The sequence below is a fragment of the Pipistrellus kuhlii genome, unplaced genomic scaffold, assembly GCF_014108245.1.
Source record: "Pipistrellus kuhlii isolate mPipKuh1 unplaced genomic scaffold, mPipKuh1.p scaffold_m20_p_15, whole genome shotgun sequence".
NCBI lineage: Eukaryota > Metazoa > Chordata > Mammalia > Chiroptera > Vespertilionidae > Pipistrellus > Pipistrellus kuhlii.
In genome coordinates, this window is record NW_023425460.1 from 11,520,804 (window position 1) to 11,538,779 (window position 17,976).

The following is a 17,976-nucleotide window of genomic DNA, read 5'->3' on the forward strand; positions in this document are numbered from 1 at the left end:
GCATCCCTACTATTATGGGTACATCCAAGTTGTTTCAGTGTGTTCGTTGCTATTTATTTAATTAGCAAATATAATTGAGCATATGCTATGTGCCAGCCCCAATGGAAGGAAGGGAACTTCATGAAGGTAGAGACGTGACCTTTTCTCCTACCTCTGGTCTGATCATCAGATCATCTGCCCAGTCTACAGCCCCGCCGCAGGGCCCAGGGCTTGGCAGACCCTTCACCCACCCCCTTTCCTCACCTCATCCGCCCACAGAGCTTGCCGCCAATGGCCTGGGCAGACAACAAGTCCCCTCTGTCTGCTCCCAGGATGTCTCTGGGATGACCCCCATTTATCAACCAGCCAGCGGGTGTAGGGGTGCCCCTCCTAGGACCGCCTCGCCTACTTCCTCCTCCGCCTGCCATAAATGGGCAGGTTTTGCTGGAGCCTGATGCTGAGAAATGAACTCGTTTTGCGTTAAGCGCTTCTGAGCTCTGTGTACACCAGGCCACAGCAGATGTAAACACTCTGCCTCTTTCCCAGCCAGATACACTTCAGGCTTTTGGGGCGGGCAGGGCCCCAGCACACTCTGTGCTTAACCACCGTGTCAGCGGCAGCCCTTGCTCTGGGCAGAGGCCAGCTCTCTCCTCCCCCTGAAGTCCCAGGTCCTGGGCCACTGATGTCCAGGTGAGGGGGCCAGGGGCACAGGGCCCACCTCCTGAAGGGGCAGCCTGGGACCCTCCAGCTCAGAGGCCAAGGGGGCTATCCCTGAGGAATACGTTCTGGAATGCGCCAGGAACCCCAGTGTCCTCCAGAAGCCCCACCCTTCCTAGGAAGACACATGGTTTCAGTTTCAGCTTTAGATCCCGTGAAAATAAGGATCTACTCCCTTCACCCCTGACACGGGGATGCTTTAAACTTTATTTATCATGTGTTCTTCATTTATTCACCTGACATTTGCTGAGTATCTATGAGGCCCTAATGTGCCAGGCATCATACCGCCCTGCCTACTCAGAGTTGCCTGAAATCCCATCACTAGCGCTGGTCTCATTTGTTTAAGGCTTTCGTATCTATCTGTGTTAGATACCGATGTGAGCAGCTATTCAAATATATAATATCTATCCTACTTATAAGGTTCCCTATTCCTCACCCCTGAGTCATGTTTCAAACGTTATTCATTTTCAATCAACCAACGTTTATAGGGCACTCAGGGTGTGCTGGCAGCTCTCCTGGGCACCAGCCGTGAACAAGACACAATCCAGGCCTGAGGAGCTTCCCGTCCAGGGAGGTGGCTTCGATGGGTCCCCAGAGAGAGGAGGCAGACAGACCAGGAAAGGCCGGGAGGACAGAGGGGAGTGATCGGGGAAGTGGCCCCCCGTCACTGGCGATGGGACCTGGGCAGGCATTTCACCCTCAGGGGCTCCCCCAAATGAGGAACTAGATGGGGGCTCCCGGGTCCTTGAATTTCACGGACCAGTCACATATCAAAAACCTAACGGAGACTACCCTGAGGGTCACCAGCTTCTTATTTCAGGAAATAAGCCTTTCTAGAGGAAGAGGAAAACCAGGCTAACTCCCATCTGCCATCACCACCACTTTATGAAGGAAAGGGCACTTTAACCCTTTAAAAGGCAGGAAGGGCTTAGTCTGGGAATGAAGACTGATCCTTTGAACCGATTCATTCAGCTGAATAAAAGGCTCCCTGTGTTGACATGATCCTCATGCTGCCGGTCCCAGGGAGCCACGTGGTGGCTAAGAGCCCCACGACCTCCCCAGCCCAATGCCCGCGACACGGGGACTCCCTGAGGTCATGGCCCGGTGGCCCAGGCCCAGCAGTGCCCTCCCTCAGACACCAGTCCCCACGCTGCCCTGGAGCCCCCTCTTCTCTTCGTCCACTTCCCTCACCCCAGCAGCTGCTCCGCCCTTCTCCTCCTCCAAACTCCCTGAGAAAGACAGCTCCTCTCTCAACTCCCATCTTCAGGCCTCCAGCCCTAGAGCCACAAACACAGAGATCACCAGGACCACGGGCAAGCTCACACCCCGTGTCCCTGGAGCTACTGTCTGGCCTGGTGCACACTGACCTGAGCCTCCCCGACTCCCTACAACAGTGCTTCCCAAATTTTTAACATATGTGTACCCCTTCCATAATTTTTTAAAAATATATTTTATTGATTTTGTACAGAGAGGAAGGGAGAGAGATAGAGAGTTAGAAACATTGATGAGAGAGAGTCATCGATCAGCTGCCTCTTGCACACCCCCTACTGGGGATATGCCCGCAACCAAGGTACATGCCCTTGACCGGAATTGAACCCGGGACCCTTCAGTCCCCAAGCCGACGCTCTATCCATTGAGCCAAACTGGTCTCGGCCCCTTCCATAATTTTCGAAACGCTGAGTACCCCTCGTACTCATGAGAACATAGAATTAGGCGCAGCTAAGCATGGTGCAGTGCATACCCCCACCAAACTCCTCCCGTACCTCTTGGGGTACGCGTACCACACTTTGGGAAACACTGGGCCCTACAAGATGCTGGCGAGCCCGAGGCAGACAGTGCCCGGCTCTCACCTCCTTCAGCCATTGTCTCAGCTCGGAGAGCTGCCCTGTGCAAGGTCACACCCCTCCTCGGGCAGCCCCCCCCCCAGCGATTGAGGTGGAAGTGGAAGGCCTGGCCACCTTTGCCCAACCCCTAGAGACTCGAAAGGAAAGTTCTAGTCCAGAGCAGCCCACGGGTTGTCCTAGGCTCTGTTGACTGCATCTGAGCTCAGCTTCCTCCTCCGCCCACTCTTGCTGCCGCCTCCCTTCCCCAGGTGTGGATCCCTGATCGCCAGCCTGCACGCTAAACTCCGAATCAGAGGCTCTTCCTCAAGGGCCCCGGCCTGCGCGCCATCAGCTCGTTCAATCCCAGCCGGAACCCACGGCCAGCCCTTCCCCCGCCACTTCCTGGGGGAAGGGCCTTCCCATACACCAACCTCAATGAGCAAACCGGAGTCTTCGTGTGCCCACAGGCGCTAAAGGAATTCAGATTTTCTCTCTCTTTTCACAAAGACTAGCCTCCACGAGCGTTGGATAGTAATGGGCTCAGCAGGTCAACCCCAAGCAGCGAGACTGACCAGTAAGTAGCCCCTCTGTCCAGGGTGGCCCCCCACCCCCACCTTCCGTGAAGCTGCCGGCACACAGTGGGAAAGCTGCAAGAACACGTAGTGTAAGGGGGAGTGATAGCTCTTGGGCTTAATGGCTCAAAACAGAACCCCTGTTACAGGTGCAGTGGCGGGGCAGGATGATGGGGGATGGGCATTGGTACTGTTATGGGCTTCTGGGACTGGTGACACGCTCGCCAGGGTGCCAGCCCTGCCCTGTGCTTGCCCCCGAAGCTCAACAGATCCCGCTCCCTGGGAGCAGGAGGCAGCCCCGCGGAGAGAGGGGGTTGGCTTGTGCCTGCGTCCTGCTTCCCCACGCTGTGCCTCTGAGCCCCGGCCAGCAGAGCCGGAGACGCAAACAAGCCTCAGAGCTGAGTGGATGCCGCTGCCACCGCCAAAGGAGATCAAAGGCAGAGGCCCTTCCGCCAGGGACAGACGTCCAAACAGAGGCTGGTGGCTTTCTCCAGCTAGGGGACAGGCCTCTGCCCCGTGGGCCTGGCCGGGACGGGGGCCAGGTGTGTCCGGAGCTGACCCCCCTGACCACACACCTAAGGGGCAGAGGGATCCAGGAAGCAGACCCTCCCCAAGGCGCAGGACTGAGTTCCAGGAGGCCAACCACAGGCTCAGTGCAGCCCGGCCTCCGGTGCTCTGAGTGAGAGCCCGCCTCTGCTAATGAGGGGCACGCTCTGCCCGCCTCACAGGTGGATGTGAGCAAACTAATCCTGGCTGCCCGGGACTTAGCTGTTCCGCTCAGCGCCCACACGAGCACACCAGGAGCAGATTCCCGTGGGCAAACCCTGAGCAGCCCCAGCCAGTCTTCCCGGGACTCAGGAAAGAGGCAGCGGACCTGACTTGTCCTCTGACAGTGGGTAACTGAGGTCGCTGGGCCAGCAGCATTAGCATCACCTAAGAACGAGCTAGAAATGCTTTGAGTTCTGTCTTCTTCCTGCAGAGTCCCGAGCTTTTGGGGGGGAGAGGGGGGAAGCTGCTATAGGCCAGCCCCTATGCTAAACAGGCTTTGCACACAGTATCTCATTTAAAACTCAGAAAGACAATAGTTTTCACTTAACATCACCGATAGTTTCTGCAACTTTAAGCAGAACGATGTGTGATAAAGCCAGCTTTACCCATAAGCCAGTGGTCAGCAAACTCATCAGTCAACAGAGCCAAATATCAACAGTACAACGATTGAAATTTGAGAGCCACATTTTTTAAACGTAAACTTCTTCTAACACCACTTCTTCAAAGTCGACTCGCCCAGGCCAGGGTATTTTGTGGAAGAGCCACACTCAAAAAGCCGAATGTGGTTTGAGAGCTGCAGTTTGCCGACGATAGCCATAAGCTAACTGACAGAATCAGCGCTACGATGAAACAACACGGAACAAAATAACATTCTTCAAGGACCTGCTGTACGGAGAGGTGTGCAGAGCGCTCTCCCCATCCTTTTCAGCTGGGAAAGCCAGAGTCCCAAAAAGTTAAGACCCTTGCCTGGGATCACTGAGGCCGACTCTCACCCAGGCTGGCTCCCAAGTCCGTGCTCCTGATCGCTTTCCACATGTAGCTCCCGGCCAGGGCTGAACATAAACACCACCCAGGCCTGTGCCCTCTGTGCCAGCCCCCACCCCGCCACCCCACTTCTCCCTGCCTGGCAACCAGTCCCAAATGTTTCCTCAAGAGTCAGGGCTGGGCCATCCGAGCAGGGTGGGGACGAGGGGCGGGAGCCAGAGCCCCATCTCGTGAACAGGCAGCACCTCTGCTAAGGCCCTCGCCCACCCCACACGGGGAGCAGCAGGGAAGGCGGCAGTCCGAGGGCTGGCAGCCCGGCTGCCCCCCGAAGCCCGGGGAGACACGTCTCTATCCTCTGACCTGTGGAGTCGAAGACTGCTGCTGTGCGTGTTCCTCTGATCCAGACCGGTTCCTGAATAACATTAGGAGGAACGTGGGTTTGAGTCCTGGCTTGTCCCCAACTTCCTGGGTGACTTGGGCTGGTCACATGGTCACATCCCCTCTTGGAATCTGTTTTGCCATCTCTGCAGTGAAGGGGTGACCGACCGACCGACCGTTTGCAAGAACAATCTCCTGCTTGGAAGCCGTGTTTCGGACGCTGGACTTCCAGGTGGCATTGCAGAAGCCTGGCTGGGACGTGGGAAGCCGAAATGCCAGTGGCTCTGGAGCCAGCTCTTCCTCAGCCTGACTCATCTCTGCTTGAGACTTGGGAGTGACCCCCCTTTCCCTGACTTGCCTGGATTTGCACCCCACCTCTTCCCCCCCCCTCCCCGTCTACTCACGCCCAGAGGATTTCTCTCCTATGGCCTATCCGGGCAGGGCTCCAGGGTGCGGAAGGCGCTGAGGAGCCGGCCCAGAGGCAGCCATGGGGACCTGCACTGTGGAGACGGATGCCAACGTCTCGTCTGGCCTTGAGAGCAACGCCACGGGCATCACCAACTTCTCCATGCCCGGCTGGCAGCTGGCGCTGTGGGCCACCGCCTACCTGGTCCTCGTGCTGGTGGCCGTGACGGGCAACGCCACGGTCATCTGGATCATCCTGGCCCACCAGCGGATGCGCACCGTCACCAACTACTTCATCGTCAACCTGGCCCTGGCCGACTTCTGCATGGCCGCCTTCAACACCGTCTTCAACTTCGTCTACGCCAGCCACAACATCTGGTACTTCGGCCGCGCCTTCTGCCACTTCCAGAACCTCTTCCCGGTCACGGTCATGTTCGTCAGCATCTACTCCATGACCGCCATCGCCGCAGACAGGCAAGAGGCGGTGGGGGGTGTGGGAGAAGCTGGGGGGAGCCGGCTCGCTTTGCTGGGGGCTGGGACAGGGCTGGTGACCAGACCCAGGGATTTGCCTCCCAGCCTGACCGAGATCCAAACCCGAGCATCCGGAAGGCAGGGCGCCATGGCGCTGAGGCAGGGGAGGTGAAGGTTAGACACAGGGAGTCAACTGTCACCAATGCACTGAGGGACTTGGGCTCGTCCCAGAGCCACATCCCCTCTTGGGATCTGTTTTTCTGTCTCTGCAGTGAAACGGGGACTGCAGATGGTTGTTCAAGGCAGGGCAAGAGTGGCAGTGCTTACGGGACTTTCTAGAGTGTTCTGTTCTGCAGTTGCTCTTTGCTGTGGTGTCTTTCTTTGGCTATAAGGAAATTGCTCATATGGTTTTCCTCCTCCTAGAGAGATAAACGGAGGTAATTTAATATGCATGCAGTTAGCATGTCATTACACGGAGACATTATTTTCCAGGGACTGCTGACAGACTTTTGCTGAGGTGGTCGTGGGGCTCAGGGAGAGTGAAGAGTGGGCAGATACGAGATCCTGGCAAAGCTGGCGCTGGGGCAAGCAGGGCCCAGTGTGAATGCGGAGGGGGCTGTGTGCCCCTGAGAGAGTATGGTGGAGACAAACCACAAACAAAAAGAAACAGAGGAAAGACACCAGACGTGAGGGAGGTAGAGTGGGAGCCCAGACCCTCGGAGGCGCAGACTCCTGGTCAGGATGGTTCAATGCAGCTCACGGTGCCCCATCCCAGCCCAGCTCCCCCAGCAGCCTCTCAGGTCTCTGCTCTTGGCTGTTTCCTTATAGAGTTTCTCTGAAGATTTCATTTGAGAAATTTGTGTTTCTACTCCTCAAAAACAAAAAAGAAGTTTTTTTTTTAAAAAAAAAAAATTCATTGAGGCCCACGTTCTAATTTTGCATCCAGGGAAACTGAGGCTGGGAGATGTGCAGGGTCTCCTGAGGTCAGCCAGCAGGTCAAGGGCAGGACCGGGTGGCCAGAACCCAGACACACACACACACCTCTACCACCACAAAAAAGACCCTTCACACACACACACACACACACACACACACACACACACACACAAATAGAACTGAAAGTCCCACTAAGATTTTCTTCCTTTCACTCCTCAAGTGTTTGAGTGCGTCCTCTGTGTCAGGCATTGGGAATATACAGCAACAGGAAAAAACAGTCCCGAAACTGTGACCTCATAAAAACTTCCTTTTTAAAACTTCCAGGAGACCAGGGAGGAGGCAGTTGAATGGTAATCCAGGTGAGAGAGGAGGGTGGCTCTGGTCAGGGTGGGAAGAGTGGAGACTTGTCCATTCATTTCTTCATTCATATGTTCAATGCCTACTATGTACACATACTGTTCTGGGCATTGGCGGGGGGAGGGGGAAGAAAGGAAGAACAGATAAAAATACCTGCCCTGGTGAGAATTTGAATAATACATGCATGCATGAATAAATCATATATGGCATGTGGAGTCCCAGCAGCGCTACGGGGAAATATTAGGGAGGGGAAAGGGAACCTGAGGTGCTAGGGTGGGGGCAGGTTGTAGTGTTAGTGTCAGAACTAGCCTCGTTGTGAGGGTGGGATTTGAGCAGACAGAGGGGAGGCGAGAGAAGGAGCCACCGGCCTTGGGGAAGGAATGTTCCAGGCGGCAGCCACGGCCCGCGGCAGGAGCATGCAGGGCGTGTGTGAGGAGCAGCAAAGAGCGAGTTCTCACCACGATGGGGCGGAAATGCTCTTGGGTATAGTCAGTTACTCACCTCATGCCCCAGACCTTAAGGCATACAGCTCAGGGCAAGGGCTAAATAAATAATAATAAATAATAAATAATAAATAAGTAATCAATAGCATGCAAAACCGGTCCTCTGTCCCAGGCAGCTCCTCTATAATAGACCAGGAGGAAAAGCTCCCCTTTCCCAACCGCCTCCCAGAGCAGGAGGACTCCGAAGCCCCCACGCTGACCCCCTGGTCACCTCCATCCTCGATGGGGGGTGCAGATTCCTCAAGAACCTCGAGGAGCCCCGCCAGTGTGGCTCCGTGGTTGAGGTCACAGTTCAATTGTGTGAGGCCCATGCCTGGATTGTGGGCCCGAGACCCAGTAGGGGGCATGCGTGAGGCAGCTGATCATTGTCTATTTCTTTTTCTTGTTCTTTCTTCTTTGGCTGCAAAAAGCTTTATTGTTTCATTTGGTCCAATGCACAGGAGAGGGCTTCAGAGTGTTAAGAGAATGGCTAACGGTTTTGGGGAGAGGCTCAGGTAACAGCCAGGCACCAAGGGAATGCAGAGGGGCTCCCCAAGGCTCCAAAGGCCCCTAGTCGTGCTTGAGGATGAGCCTTTGGAAGAGGTACTTGGCCAGCCCAGCCCAGCCCAGCCCGGGGCGGCAGCCTGCGGAGGGGAGTCAGGTGTCGCCCATCTTCTTGATGAGCTTCACCTCCTCACCCAGGAAGTGGTTCTCAGGAAGTCACGGGGGTCTGCGTGGGGAGGACCAGGGCCTGCAGCTCCAAAGGGCCTGCCCAGGTTCCTCTCCAAGGCCAGGGCGGCTCCCAGGGCGTCCTGAGCTTTGCCCACTCACCTTGGGGAGGCTTCAGCGCGTCCTGGAGGAGAATGCGGCCGCCCTGCTTGTTTTACAACTTTAAGAGGCACTCAGGGCCCTAGGCTTCTCCTCCGCCGACTCGGGGAAGAAGTGGCCCCCGCCCTTGAGAGCTACAACGTTGTGGTCAAAGTAGAAACCCTGGCGGGGAGAAGGGGGACTAGCAGATGCAGGCTGGCCAGGCGGTTGTCCACAGCATCCACCGCTGTGGAATAATTCTGGCTCATTTGGGAGCTCACGGTTGTTCGGCAACAAGGAGTGAAGGTAAGAAAAACAAACAAATGGGATGCTGGCTGGTCTCAGGTGGTTCTGATGGCGGAGAGCAGTAAGACGCAGGAGAGAGGCCGGAGGCTGGAAGAAGGGGTATCCCTGGGTCTGTCCCATCCAAACACTTGAAGCAAAAGACAGAACCGGGACGCTGAGGGCACTGCTATCATTGACATTTCTCTCTCTCTCACCTCCTCTCCCTTCTTCTCTGAAATAAAAAATTAATATATTTTTTTAAAAGACAGAAGGGTTAAAAAATATATATATATATATATAAGCCTTGAGGAACATGGTCTACTTCTCCTGCTAAGGCATTCGCAGGGCAGAGCTAGCCCCGGGGCCAGGCCGCAGGCACGGGAGAAGGCCAGTGTCACAGGGTGGGCAGGGATGGTCAATAGTCATCTCATCCAGAGGTGCACACCTGTGGCCATGGACTGTGGGCACAAATAGGAGGGTTGTGAATTTGGAGCAGGGGGGGAAGGGTCACAATTGCAAATGTAGGCAGATACCACAGTTCTCGGGGACTCCCGTCGGGCCGGGGACTGCCACCAGCAGGTACCACAGGTACTTCTGTTGTGCAGAAATCTCAAGTATCCCCTGCACCCATCCGTCACTGCTTCAAAAGTACCTTCGTTTCCAGGCCCGCTGGTAGATCTTGTTGTTTAGAGGCTGGATAAAGAAGCGGACATATCACTATGCCCCGACTTTGTTTTCTGTGTTAACGATGGTATTTCAGTGTAACTGATTGTCTTTGTGATCCTGTGTGCTGTGCCCGCAGAGGGTCACACGGGCAGGGCTGTCCCACCACCAGTGAGCCGGGGAAGGTGCGGGGGCTGGGACATGGGGGCTGGGAAGTGCCCCAGCATGGAATGCTCTGTTTAACGGTTTGGGCCTGCACTGTCCGACAACGTAGCTGTGGCCATATGTGCCTAGTTAACTTCTAATTATCTAAAACTGCCCGAACAGGACAGTGCTTCTAGGGAGCATTTCCACATTGCAGAGCCTGGCGCAGCACTGCTGTGGGCTCTGTCCAGGAGACTGTTGGGCTCTGCTCAGGTTTCTGAACAGAAGCGGGACTGGCCTAGGGCTGAGGGGCTCGGCAGGGCTGAGTTTCAGACAAATGTCCAGAGGTGGACTTCCGATGTGGCCACACTGCTCTCTTGTGGGCAGCTGAGAGCAAGTCCGTTCTTAGAGGGAGGCGCTGGACTGGGTTTAGGCCACAGTGTGCCATGTGGCTGTGGGAGAGCCCCCCGCCCAGCTGGCTCTCTGCGGGTCACCCGTAGCATGGGGACTGCCCTGGGGGAGCGGGATGGGGCCGGTGGGACAGGAAGACGCCCACTGCTTACACTGTCCTCTGCTCACAGGTATATAGCCATCGTCCACCCCTTCCAGCCACGGCTCTCAGCCCCTGGCACCAGAGCCGTTATCGCCGGCATCTGGCTGGTGGCCCTGGCCCTCGCCTTTCCCCAGTGTTTCTACTCCACCATCATCATGGACCAGGGAGCCACCAAGTGCATAGTGGCCTGGCCCGAAGTCAGCAGTGGCAAGGTGCTCCTCTGGTAAGGCCTGGGGGTGGGGGAGCACGGGTGTGTGTCCATGTGCACACACCTACCAATGCGTATGCTTGTGTGCTTGCACATACACGCATGTACGTGTGTGTAGGAGGTGCCTGTGGGTACATGTAAATATTTCTCTTTTCCGCGTCCAGCGCGGTTAGAGAGCGATCCGGTTCCTGAGGAGGGGTGACTGGGGATTGAGAAAATGAAAGAGACAGACACACAGATGGAAGGGAAAAGGAGGGGCCGGGTGGGACCACTGTCCTCTGACGTGGACAGGGACACAAACAGTGACTCTGAGCCCATAAAGCATGTTTATTTTATACCGCAAAAAACAGGAAGTTTTACTAAAAGTCAAGACAAAGGAGATTATGTGCATTCTTGGATGGGCCCTGAGTCATATTCATTCCTGGTGCTTGGCTGGATTTAAATAACAAAACCCACCCCCTGGCACCTGGGCTGAAGGTCAAGCTGACAACACACCTGCCTTTTGGCAAAGCGTGTTTCCAGGACGTGGCTTTGCCTACGCCACTGGATTCAGCTGACAATAACTAAAGAAATGCCCATGTGCCTCCCCAGGCGCTCTCTACAGGTACACACATGTGTTGGTGAGTGTACACTACAAGTAGCATCAAGTACTAAGTGCCAGGCTTGTTCTAAGTACATTCCATACATGAACTCATCTCCTTCTCTGAACATTATGGGATATGGGATATGGAATATTTTTTTAAATATATTTTATTGATTTTTTACAGAGAGGAAGAGAGAGGGTTAGAGAGTTAGAAACATCGATGAGAGAGAATCATTAATCAGCTGCCTCTTGCACACCCCCAACTGGGGATGTGCCCGCAACCAAGGTACATGCCCTTGACCGGAATCGAACCTGGGACCTTTCAGTCCGCAGGCCGATGCTCTATCCACTGAGCCAAACCGGTTTCGGCGGGATATGGAATATTATTATTATTCCCATTTTTCAGGTGAGGAAACTGAGGTACTAATAAGCTAAGTAATGTGCCCAAGACCATTCAGCTAGTAAGGGGTGAAGCAAGGAGTTAAACACAGGCAGTCCTGCTTCTGAGCCCAGTCTCCCTCACCACTCTGCCACTTCCATCAGGATGTGCATGCGTGCATGTGACACTGTGTGTGCAGGTGCACTGCCCCACTCATGCCTGTGAGCATTTGTGTGTGCCTAAGTATGTGGGTGTGCTTGTGGACATGTATGCACACAGGCATGGTCAGGAATGTGTGCATGTAGGTCTGTGTTTGGGGGAGGGCACTGTAAAAGCTCGGGCCACACGGGTCAGGGTATTGAGGCAGGCAGGAAGGGTGGGTGATGCATTCTGGGTGTTTTGGGGGGAGGTGCCTGGTGCCTCCCTGTGCTGAGGCGGGCACCCAGGGCTCTGGGTGGGGGTGGGTAAACAAACAGCATGGCCCAGCTGCTGGGTGTTCCTGGGGAAGTCCTTTCCCCTTCGGGGCCTCCCTATGCCTAGTCCTCATGGCGTGGCTTCCTGACGCCAAGCGTGGCATGGCTGGTTGTAGAGGGTGAGGAACTGGTTGAGGGTTTAGAGTCCTGCTCTGACCCTGCTGCTGGGAGACCCTTTGCAGTCACCTGACCTCTCTGAGCCTCTGGCTCCCTCTCTCTCCAATGGGGATCATTAGTGAAAGAACCTCATTCAAGGGTTGTTGCGAGCACATATGAGAAAATGTACAGAAACCCTCAGCACCAAGCCTGACACAGAAGGGGCGCCTCAGGATGTGGCAGCATAAATAGGAGATAAATGACCCCAAACCTGGAGGTGGCAGATTTAGTCCAACAAGGACCCAGCTGCCCGAAGCATGAGGATCAGAGATGAGGGCTGCCAGGTCACCATGCAACAGAGCCCAGTTCCTACCTCCTCTAACACCGGTCCTCCAACCACCCCTTCCGGGTCCACATCGCTCCAGGGCACCCACCAGAAGAAGCCGGTGCTGTGGCCTTCAGTATTGGTGAAGGCGCCATTCCTCTGAGAAGCCTGCTCCTGGGGATTGTTGGGTTTCGAGGGCAGGCCCTGCCCTGCACCCCACCTTCTCAGAAGGACTCGCTGCTGCAAAGCCGGTCCTGTAGTGACGCCTTCCCACTTTCTGGCTCAGGGAGGGAGGGATGGAGAGAATATTCCGGGACTGGCCACTGGGAGGCGGTGTTCCCCCGCGTTATTGCGGGCCTCTCCCCCCTGAGAAGGGAACCGGGTGGGAACAGAGGGTACCGAGCACCTGCTCTCTGGGAATGATGGGTTCCAACCCCGATTCAGGCAACACGTGTACACATACGACTCTGGAAGAAAAGATTCCGAATTGTTCATAGTGATGGGGGCGGATACGTAATTTTACTTCCTCCGTTGTGCTTAATAACATTTAAAATTTTAAACAGATGTGTTACTTGGTTACCTTTTTCGATCCTACTTACTCCTTTTTTTTGGCACTTGTCTATTCCCTCTTGCAGCAGCAAGAGCCTACTGCGCGCACAGGGGCTAGCTAACGTTGCCTTTATTTATGTATTTATTTTCCTTAACTCAAGCCAAGGCCTCGGAGGCCGCCCCGGGTGGCCTGCGGGGCCCGGGGGACTGAGTGCCGGCGCTGGCTGGAGTCATCCCCATACCGCTGTGGCTCTCCCTCCAGGTACCACCTCGCAGTGATCGCCCTCATCTACTTCCTGCCCCTCGCCGTGATGTTCTTCGCCTACAGCGTCATTGGCTTCACGCTGTGGAGACGCGCGGTGCCCGGGTACCACGCTCACGGCGCCAACTCCCAGTACCTGCGGGCCAAGAAAAAGGTGGGCTGTGGGGGAGGGATGGATGGAGAGTGGCGGGGCAGGGCCCAAAGCCGCTCTTCTGGGCTCAAGGCCCGCAGAGCACAGGATCCACAAGTCCTGGCCAGAGTCCAAATAGAATCTAGGGCACATGTGTCAAACACAAGGCCCGCAGGCCAAATTCGTCCCGCCAGGCCTTGCAATGTGGCCCGCACTGCACTGTCATCACTGCACTCCACTGCGTTTCCATCACAATGACAGTTTATGACTGTTCAGTAAACCATTCGGCCCGCGATTTAGGCTGGATTTTAGATTTTGGCCCCTTCTCCGATTGAGTTCGACACCCCTAATCTAGGGTAATCTGACTTCAGCTAAAGACAAAGGGACTTCCCAGAATGTTAGGAAAATCGGGAAACCCTAAAGCCCCGCAGAATTTCAGATGCCTCCAAGAACCTTAGAATGACAGTAAAATCTTACACCTCTGAGTAATCAGAATGTTGAACTTAAGAAGTCCCGCAGAGCCAGAGGAGGCTCCTTGCTGGGGATCCCAGAAATCTCTGATGCTGGAACCGCAGGCCTCAGGGATCACGGAGGTAGGACTGCTGCCCCGCCTCAGTCTCCAAAGGAAGGGCCATGTCACCCCTCCTCCCTCCCGCTCGGGCCCCCACGCTCCTGACGCAGGTTCGGAGCTCCTCTTTGCCTCGCCCACTTCCCGTGAGGCCAGCAGGGGCAGTGATAGGTTCATCACATCATGTACCAGGTTGAAGCCCCGACTTCTCATACCATTGGGAAATGTCCAGGCAATCTGGGGAGAAGGTTGGATATAGGACACCATTGGGGTGTTCCTCCGCATGCAGAGCTGGTCTCCATCTGCCATCCCTCAGGGGGTACTAGCCTAGCCGTGCTCAAGGGCACCTGCTGAAGCCAGCCATTGGGGCGGGGGTGTCAGCTGGGCCCTGGGCACAGGCCGGGGTCCCAGGTTGGAGCCTCGCACCTAAGGATAGAAGGGCTGTGGCAGACACGTCCCCGGGGCGGGCCGCGGGACTGGAGGCCCATAGCTGGCTTAGGGACTCCCCCAAGGATGGGGTTAGGAGTCCGTCTCATCCACAAGGGACCCGGGACGCCTGTTAAAGGAAGTGGCCACTCAGTCGGGCTCTGAGGAGTGAGGGTTTCAAAGGAAGGACAGCAGGGTGGGCAGAGGGCCCAGGCTGAGCAGAAGCCCCAGCACGGAGGCCCAGGACCGTCTGGGCAGCGGATGCTCCAGGGGACGAAGGCCACAGAGGAGGACGGGACCTGCTTGAGGAGGGCTTCCCAGACTGGCAAGAGGGGGCACGCCACCCCCCCGCCCCGGGGAGGACTGGGGCCCGGGCTTCCCGGTGAGGAGTGACCTAAGCCTTTCCCCGCACAGTTTGTGAAGACCATGGTGGTGGTGGTGGTGACGTTTGCCATCTGCTGGCTGCCCTACCACCTCTACTTCATCCTGGGCAACTTCCAGGAGGACATCTACTGCCACAAGTTCATTCAGCAGGTCTACCTGGCGCTCTTCTGGCTGGCCATGAGCTCCACCATGTACAACCCCATCATCTACTGCTGCCTCAACCGCAGGTGGGTCCTCACCCCGGCCCCTCTCCTCAGCCCCCAGGGCCCCACGGCCCGGCCCCATCTGGCCTTCCCTGAGCAGCTTGAGCTTGCGCCCCTGTGTTCCTGTGCCCCCTAATCCTACATGGGATCGCCACCCTCCCAGGAAGCCCTCAGCACCCTCCTCCTCCCGGTGTGAGCCCCCCTCTTCCCCAAAGCCTCGCCCGTTGTCCTCACCCTGTGTCTGCTCCTGCTCTCTCCGCTGAGGTTACATCTGGAACAAGGAGAGGGAGGGACAGAGAGATGGAGGGAGGGGGAGAGGCAGAGAGAGGCAGAAGGACAGACAGGGAGGAAGGAAGGAGCCAAGTAAAAGACTTCATCTGTTCTGACATTTTCATAAAATACATTTTATTGATGTCAGAAGAGGGAGAGAGGAGAGAGAAACATCAATGATGAGAGAGAATCATTGGTCGGCTGCTTCCTGAACACCCCACACTGGGAATTGAGCCCACAGCGTAGGCAGGTGCCCTGACCAGGAATCAAACCGTGACTAGGTCGGCACTCAACCACTGGGCCATACTGGCTGGGCTGCTCTGACACTTTTAAGCGCTCCTGCACTGAGGAAGAGCCAAGGACTGTCCTTGGGCGAGGAGCGCACCAAGCAGCGGGGAGCACGCGACCGGAGACCCAGAGCCAAGCCTGGAGGGGGGGGGGGGGTGGCGGTCTGCCCCCGGGGCAGGTCACGGTGCATTTCTTGCCCCCGGGGCATAGGGGGCAGCTGGGATGCGACTTTGGCAGCGACAGTCAGGGAGGATGAAGTCTCCCTGACACCACCTGGTTCTCCCACTTGTGTGCCGCTGAGGAAGCAAAGAGTCCGGGGACGGGCTGGCCTTGGTGCTGGGCACTCGGGGAGGCGGGAGGAGCTGGGCCGGGCAGAGACCCCGGCACCAGGAGTCCCACTTGCAGAGGGGGCCGGGCAGCCTCAGAAACCCCGAAGGAGCTGAGAGGTGGACACTGAGTCTGACCTTCACTGAGAGTGACATGGGCAAGGTCAGCCCCGGGCCTCTTTGCTCAGGCCTTTTTGTCACCTCCCTGTCCATGTCAGGCCACTCCTGCCCACCTGGGGAAGGCCAGGAGGACGTGAGAAAACGTAGTCTTTTGAGTGTTTAATGGGTGGCAGGGCCCTCCATTGTCTCTTGCAGGGTAAGCAGATAATAGAGGGAGGGAGGCGTTCCTTCCCATTTTACAGATGAGAAAACTGAGTCTCGGGAAAGATGGCTTTTTTTTTTCTAAACTCCTACAGCAAGCAGGGGACCCAGCCTTCCATGTCTCTCCAAGGCCTGTAATCTTATCCCCGCATCACCCATCTCTCTGGCAGGCAGCCTGCAGGAGAACTGGGAGACAGGGGCTGTCACACGAGGGGCCACCAGCGCTCAGTGTCTGCTCCCCAAGGACACGGCCGCCAGGGCTCCATTCCCCCAAGTTCCTGAGATAAGTTCTGAGTCGTTCAGTGTTGGATGCCGCTGGTGCTGCTGGCAGGAACCTTTGTTGAGAACGTGCTCACCACGGGGCTGTGTGTGCCAGGCACTGTCCCAGGCCCGGGGAAGACCCGGTGAACAAAAATAACGCTCCTCGCCTCAGGGAGCTGGCATTCCAGCGAGGGGGCAGGACAGCAAGCAGAGTGAGTGCATGAGGCATCAGGCGGGAAGGCCCACGGGAAAGAGAAAGCACAAGGGCTGGGTGAGGGAGGACAGGAAGGGCCGGGACAGGTAGTGGGCATGGAGTACACTTTTTCAGGGTGGTCAGGGTAGGCCTTCTGGAGGAGTCTTTTGAGCAAAGACTTGAGGGTTGAGGGGACCCTGTCTGCGGAGGAGTTCTAGGCAGAGGCCTTGGGGACAAGGGGAGGACTTGGCCGGGACTCTGACCCCGGAGCCCTGAGGGGCTGAGCCCAGGAGGCACACTCTGACTTCCCTTTGGAAAGAGTCAAGTCTGGCAGCTGTGCCGGAAGTGGACCACAGCGAGGCCTGGGGAGGGAGGGAGGGAGGGAGATGGTTAGGCTAGTGCCATCATCCAGGGACAGACAGAGGGGGTTAGGCTGGGGTGAGACATGGTGAGTCTGGGCATTGCCAAGGCAAAGCCAGCAGAGTGGATGGAGGGGAGGTGGCATGTGAGAGGAGACCATGGGTGACTCCCAGGCTCTTGGCCTGAATAACCGGAAGGACGTGGAAGGAGCCGTCAGTGGTCAGGAACCGAGATGCGGACGACGCTGAGGAAGGGGTGTGGGAGGGTGGTGGCTAGCTCAGGCAGGGACGTGCTGGGCGTGGGTGTAAGGGGCAGAGTCACCAAGCTCCCACAACAGAGGCATCTGTCGGGCCACGCCCTGGGGTGCCGTAGAGCTGCAAGGCGAGGAGCAGAAGGCAGGCCTGCTCTTCTGGATCGTGGTGCCGTGTGGTTCCCGGGGTCAGACGGGAGTTCTCTCCCTCTCGGCAGTCACGCAGGGTCTCATCGACTTCTCCTCCTCCTCTCCTCCTTCTCTGTGCCAGCTGTTTCTCCCGCTCCCGACCTGCTTCCTCTCATCCCCATTGTGTGTGTGAATCTCTAGTGACAGCTCGGTGATGCCGGGGAGAGAGTTATTTTTTATGCCAACGTACCCGAATTTCATAGTTCCAAGCGTCCGTTTTCTTGGGAGAGCACCCTTATTCCACCAACATTGCCAAAGCCCCAATTTTTTTTTTTAAGACTCCTATGAACACCCCTTTAGAAGTCAGTGAGCAAGCCAAAAAAGACAACCTGTTGCTTCTATATAGTTTCTGTTGCTTTTTGTCTGTTGGTTATAACAAAGGGTGTGCTTCCGCTCGGTCACCCGCTTCCATCACCAGACTTCGCTCCCGATCACCACTGACCATTTCAAAAGATCAAACCCACTCAAGACTCTGTCTCCTGGAAAGAGGGCCCCTGAGCAATGGTGGCTCCTGGGAGAGAGGTAGTGACTTCCCTCCAGGGGAGCTGGGCCACTGTCCCCCGACCCCCAACCCCCGCTCAAGCTGCCCTCTCTGCCCCCCACTCCCCAGGTTTCGCTCTGGATTCCGGATCGCTTTCCGCTGCTGCCCCTGGGTCACGCCCACCGAGGAGGACAAGATGGAGCTGACTCACACGCGCTCCCTCTCCAGGAGGGTCAACAGGTGCCACACTAAAGAGACCTTGTTCATCAGTGGGGACGTGGCCCCATCTGAGGCTGCCAGTGGGCAGGTGGGGGGTCCCCAAGAGGGGGTGCTCACCGAATTCTGA

At 56.5% G+C, this 17,976-nt stretch overlaps 1 protein-coding gene across 1 annotated transcript; it reads left to right on the forward strand.

The window, feature by feature from the left end:
• Positions 1-4,805: 4,805 nt before the first annotated feature.
• On the forward strand, positions 4,806-17,976 carry TACR2 (tachykinin receptor 2). The gene is made up of 5 exons (XM_036438270.2): positions 4,806-5,881; positions 10,134-10,328; positions 12,981-13,134; positions 14,519-14,715; positions 17,760-17,976. Exons 1-5 carry the CDS (start codon positions 5,490-5,492, stop codon positions 17,974-17,976), a joined length of 1,155 nt encoding a protein of 384 aa, XP_036294163.1. The 5' UTR covers positions 4,806-5,489.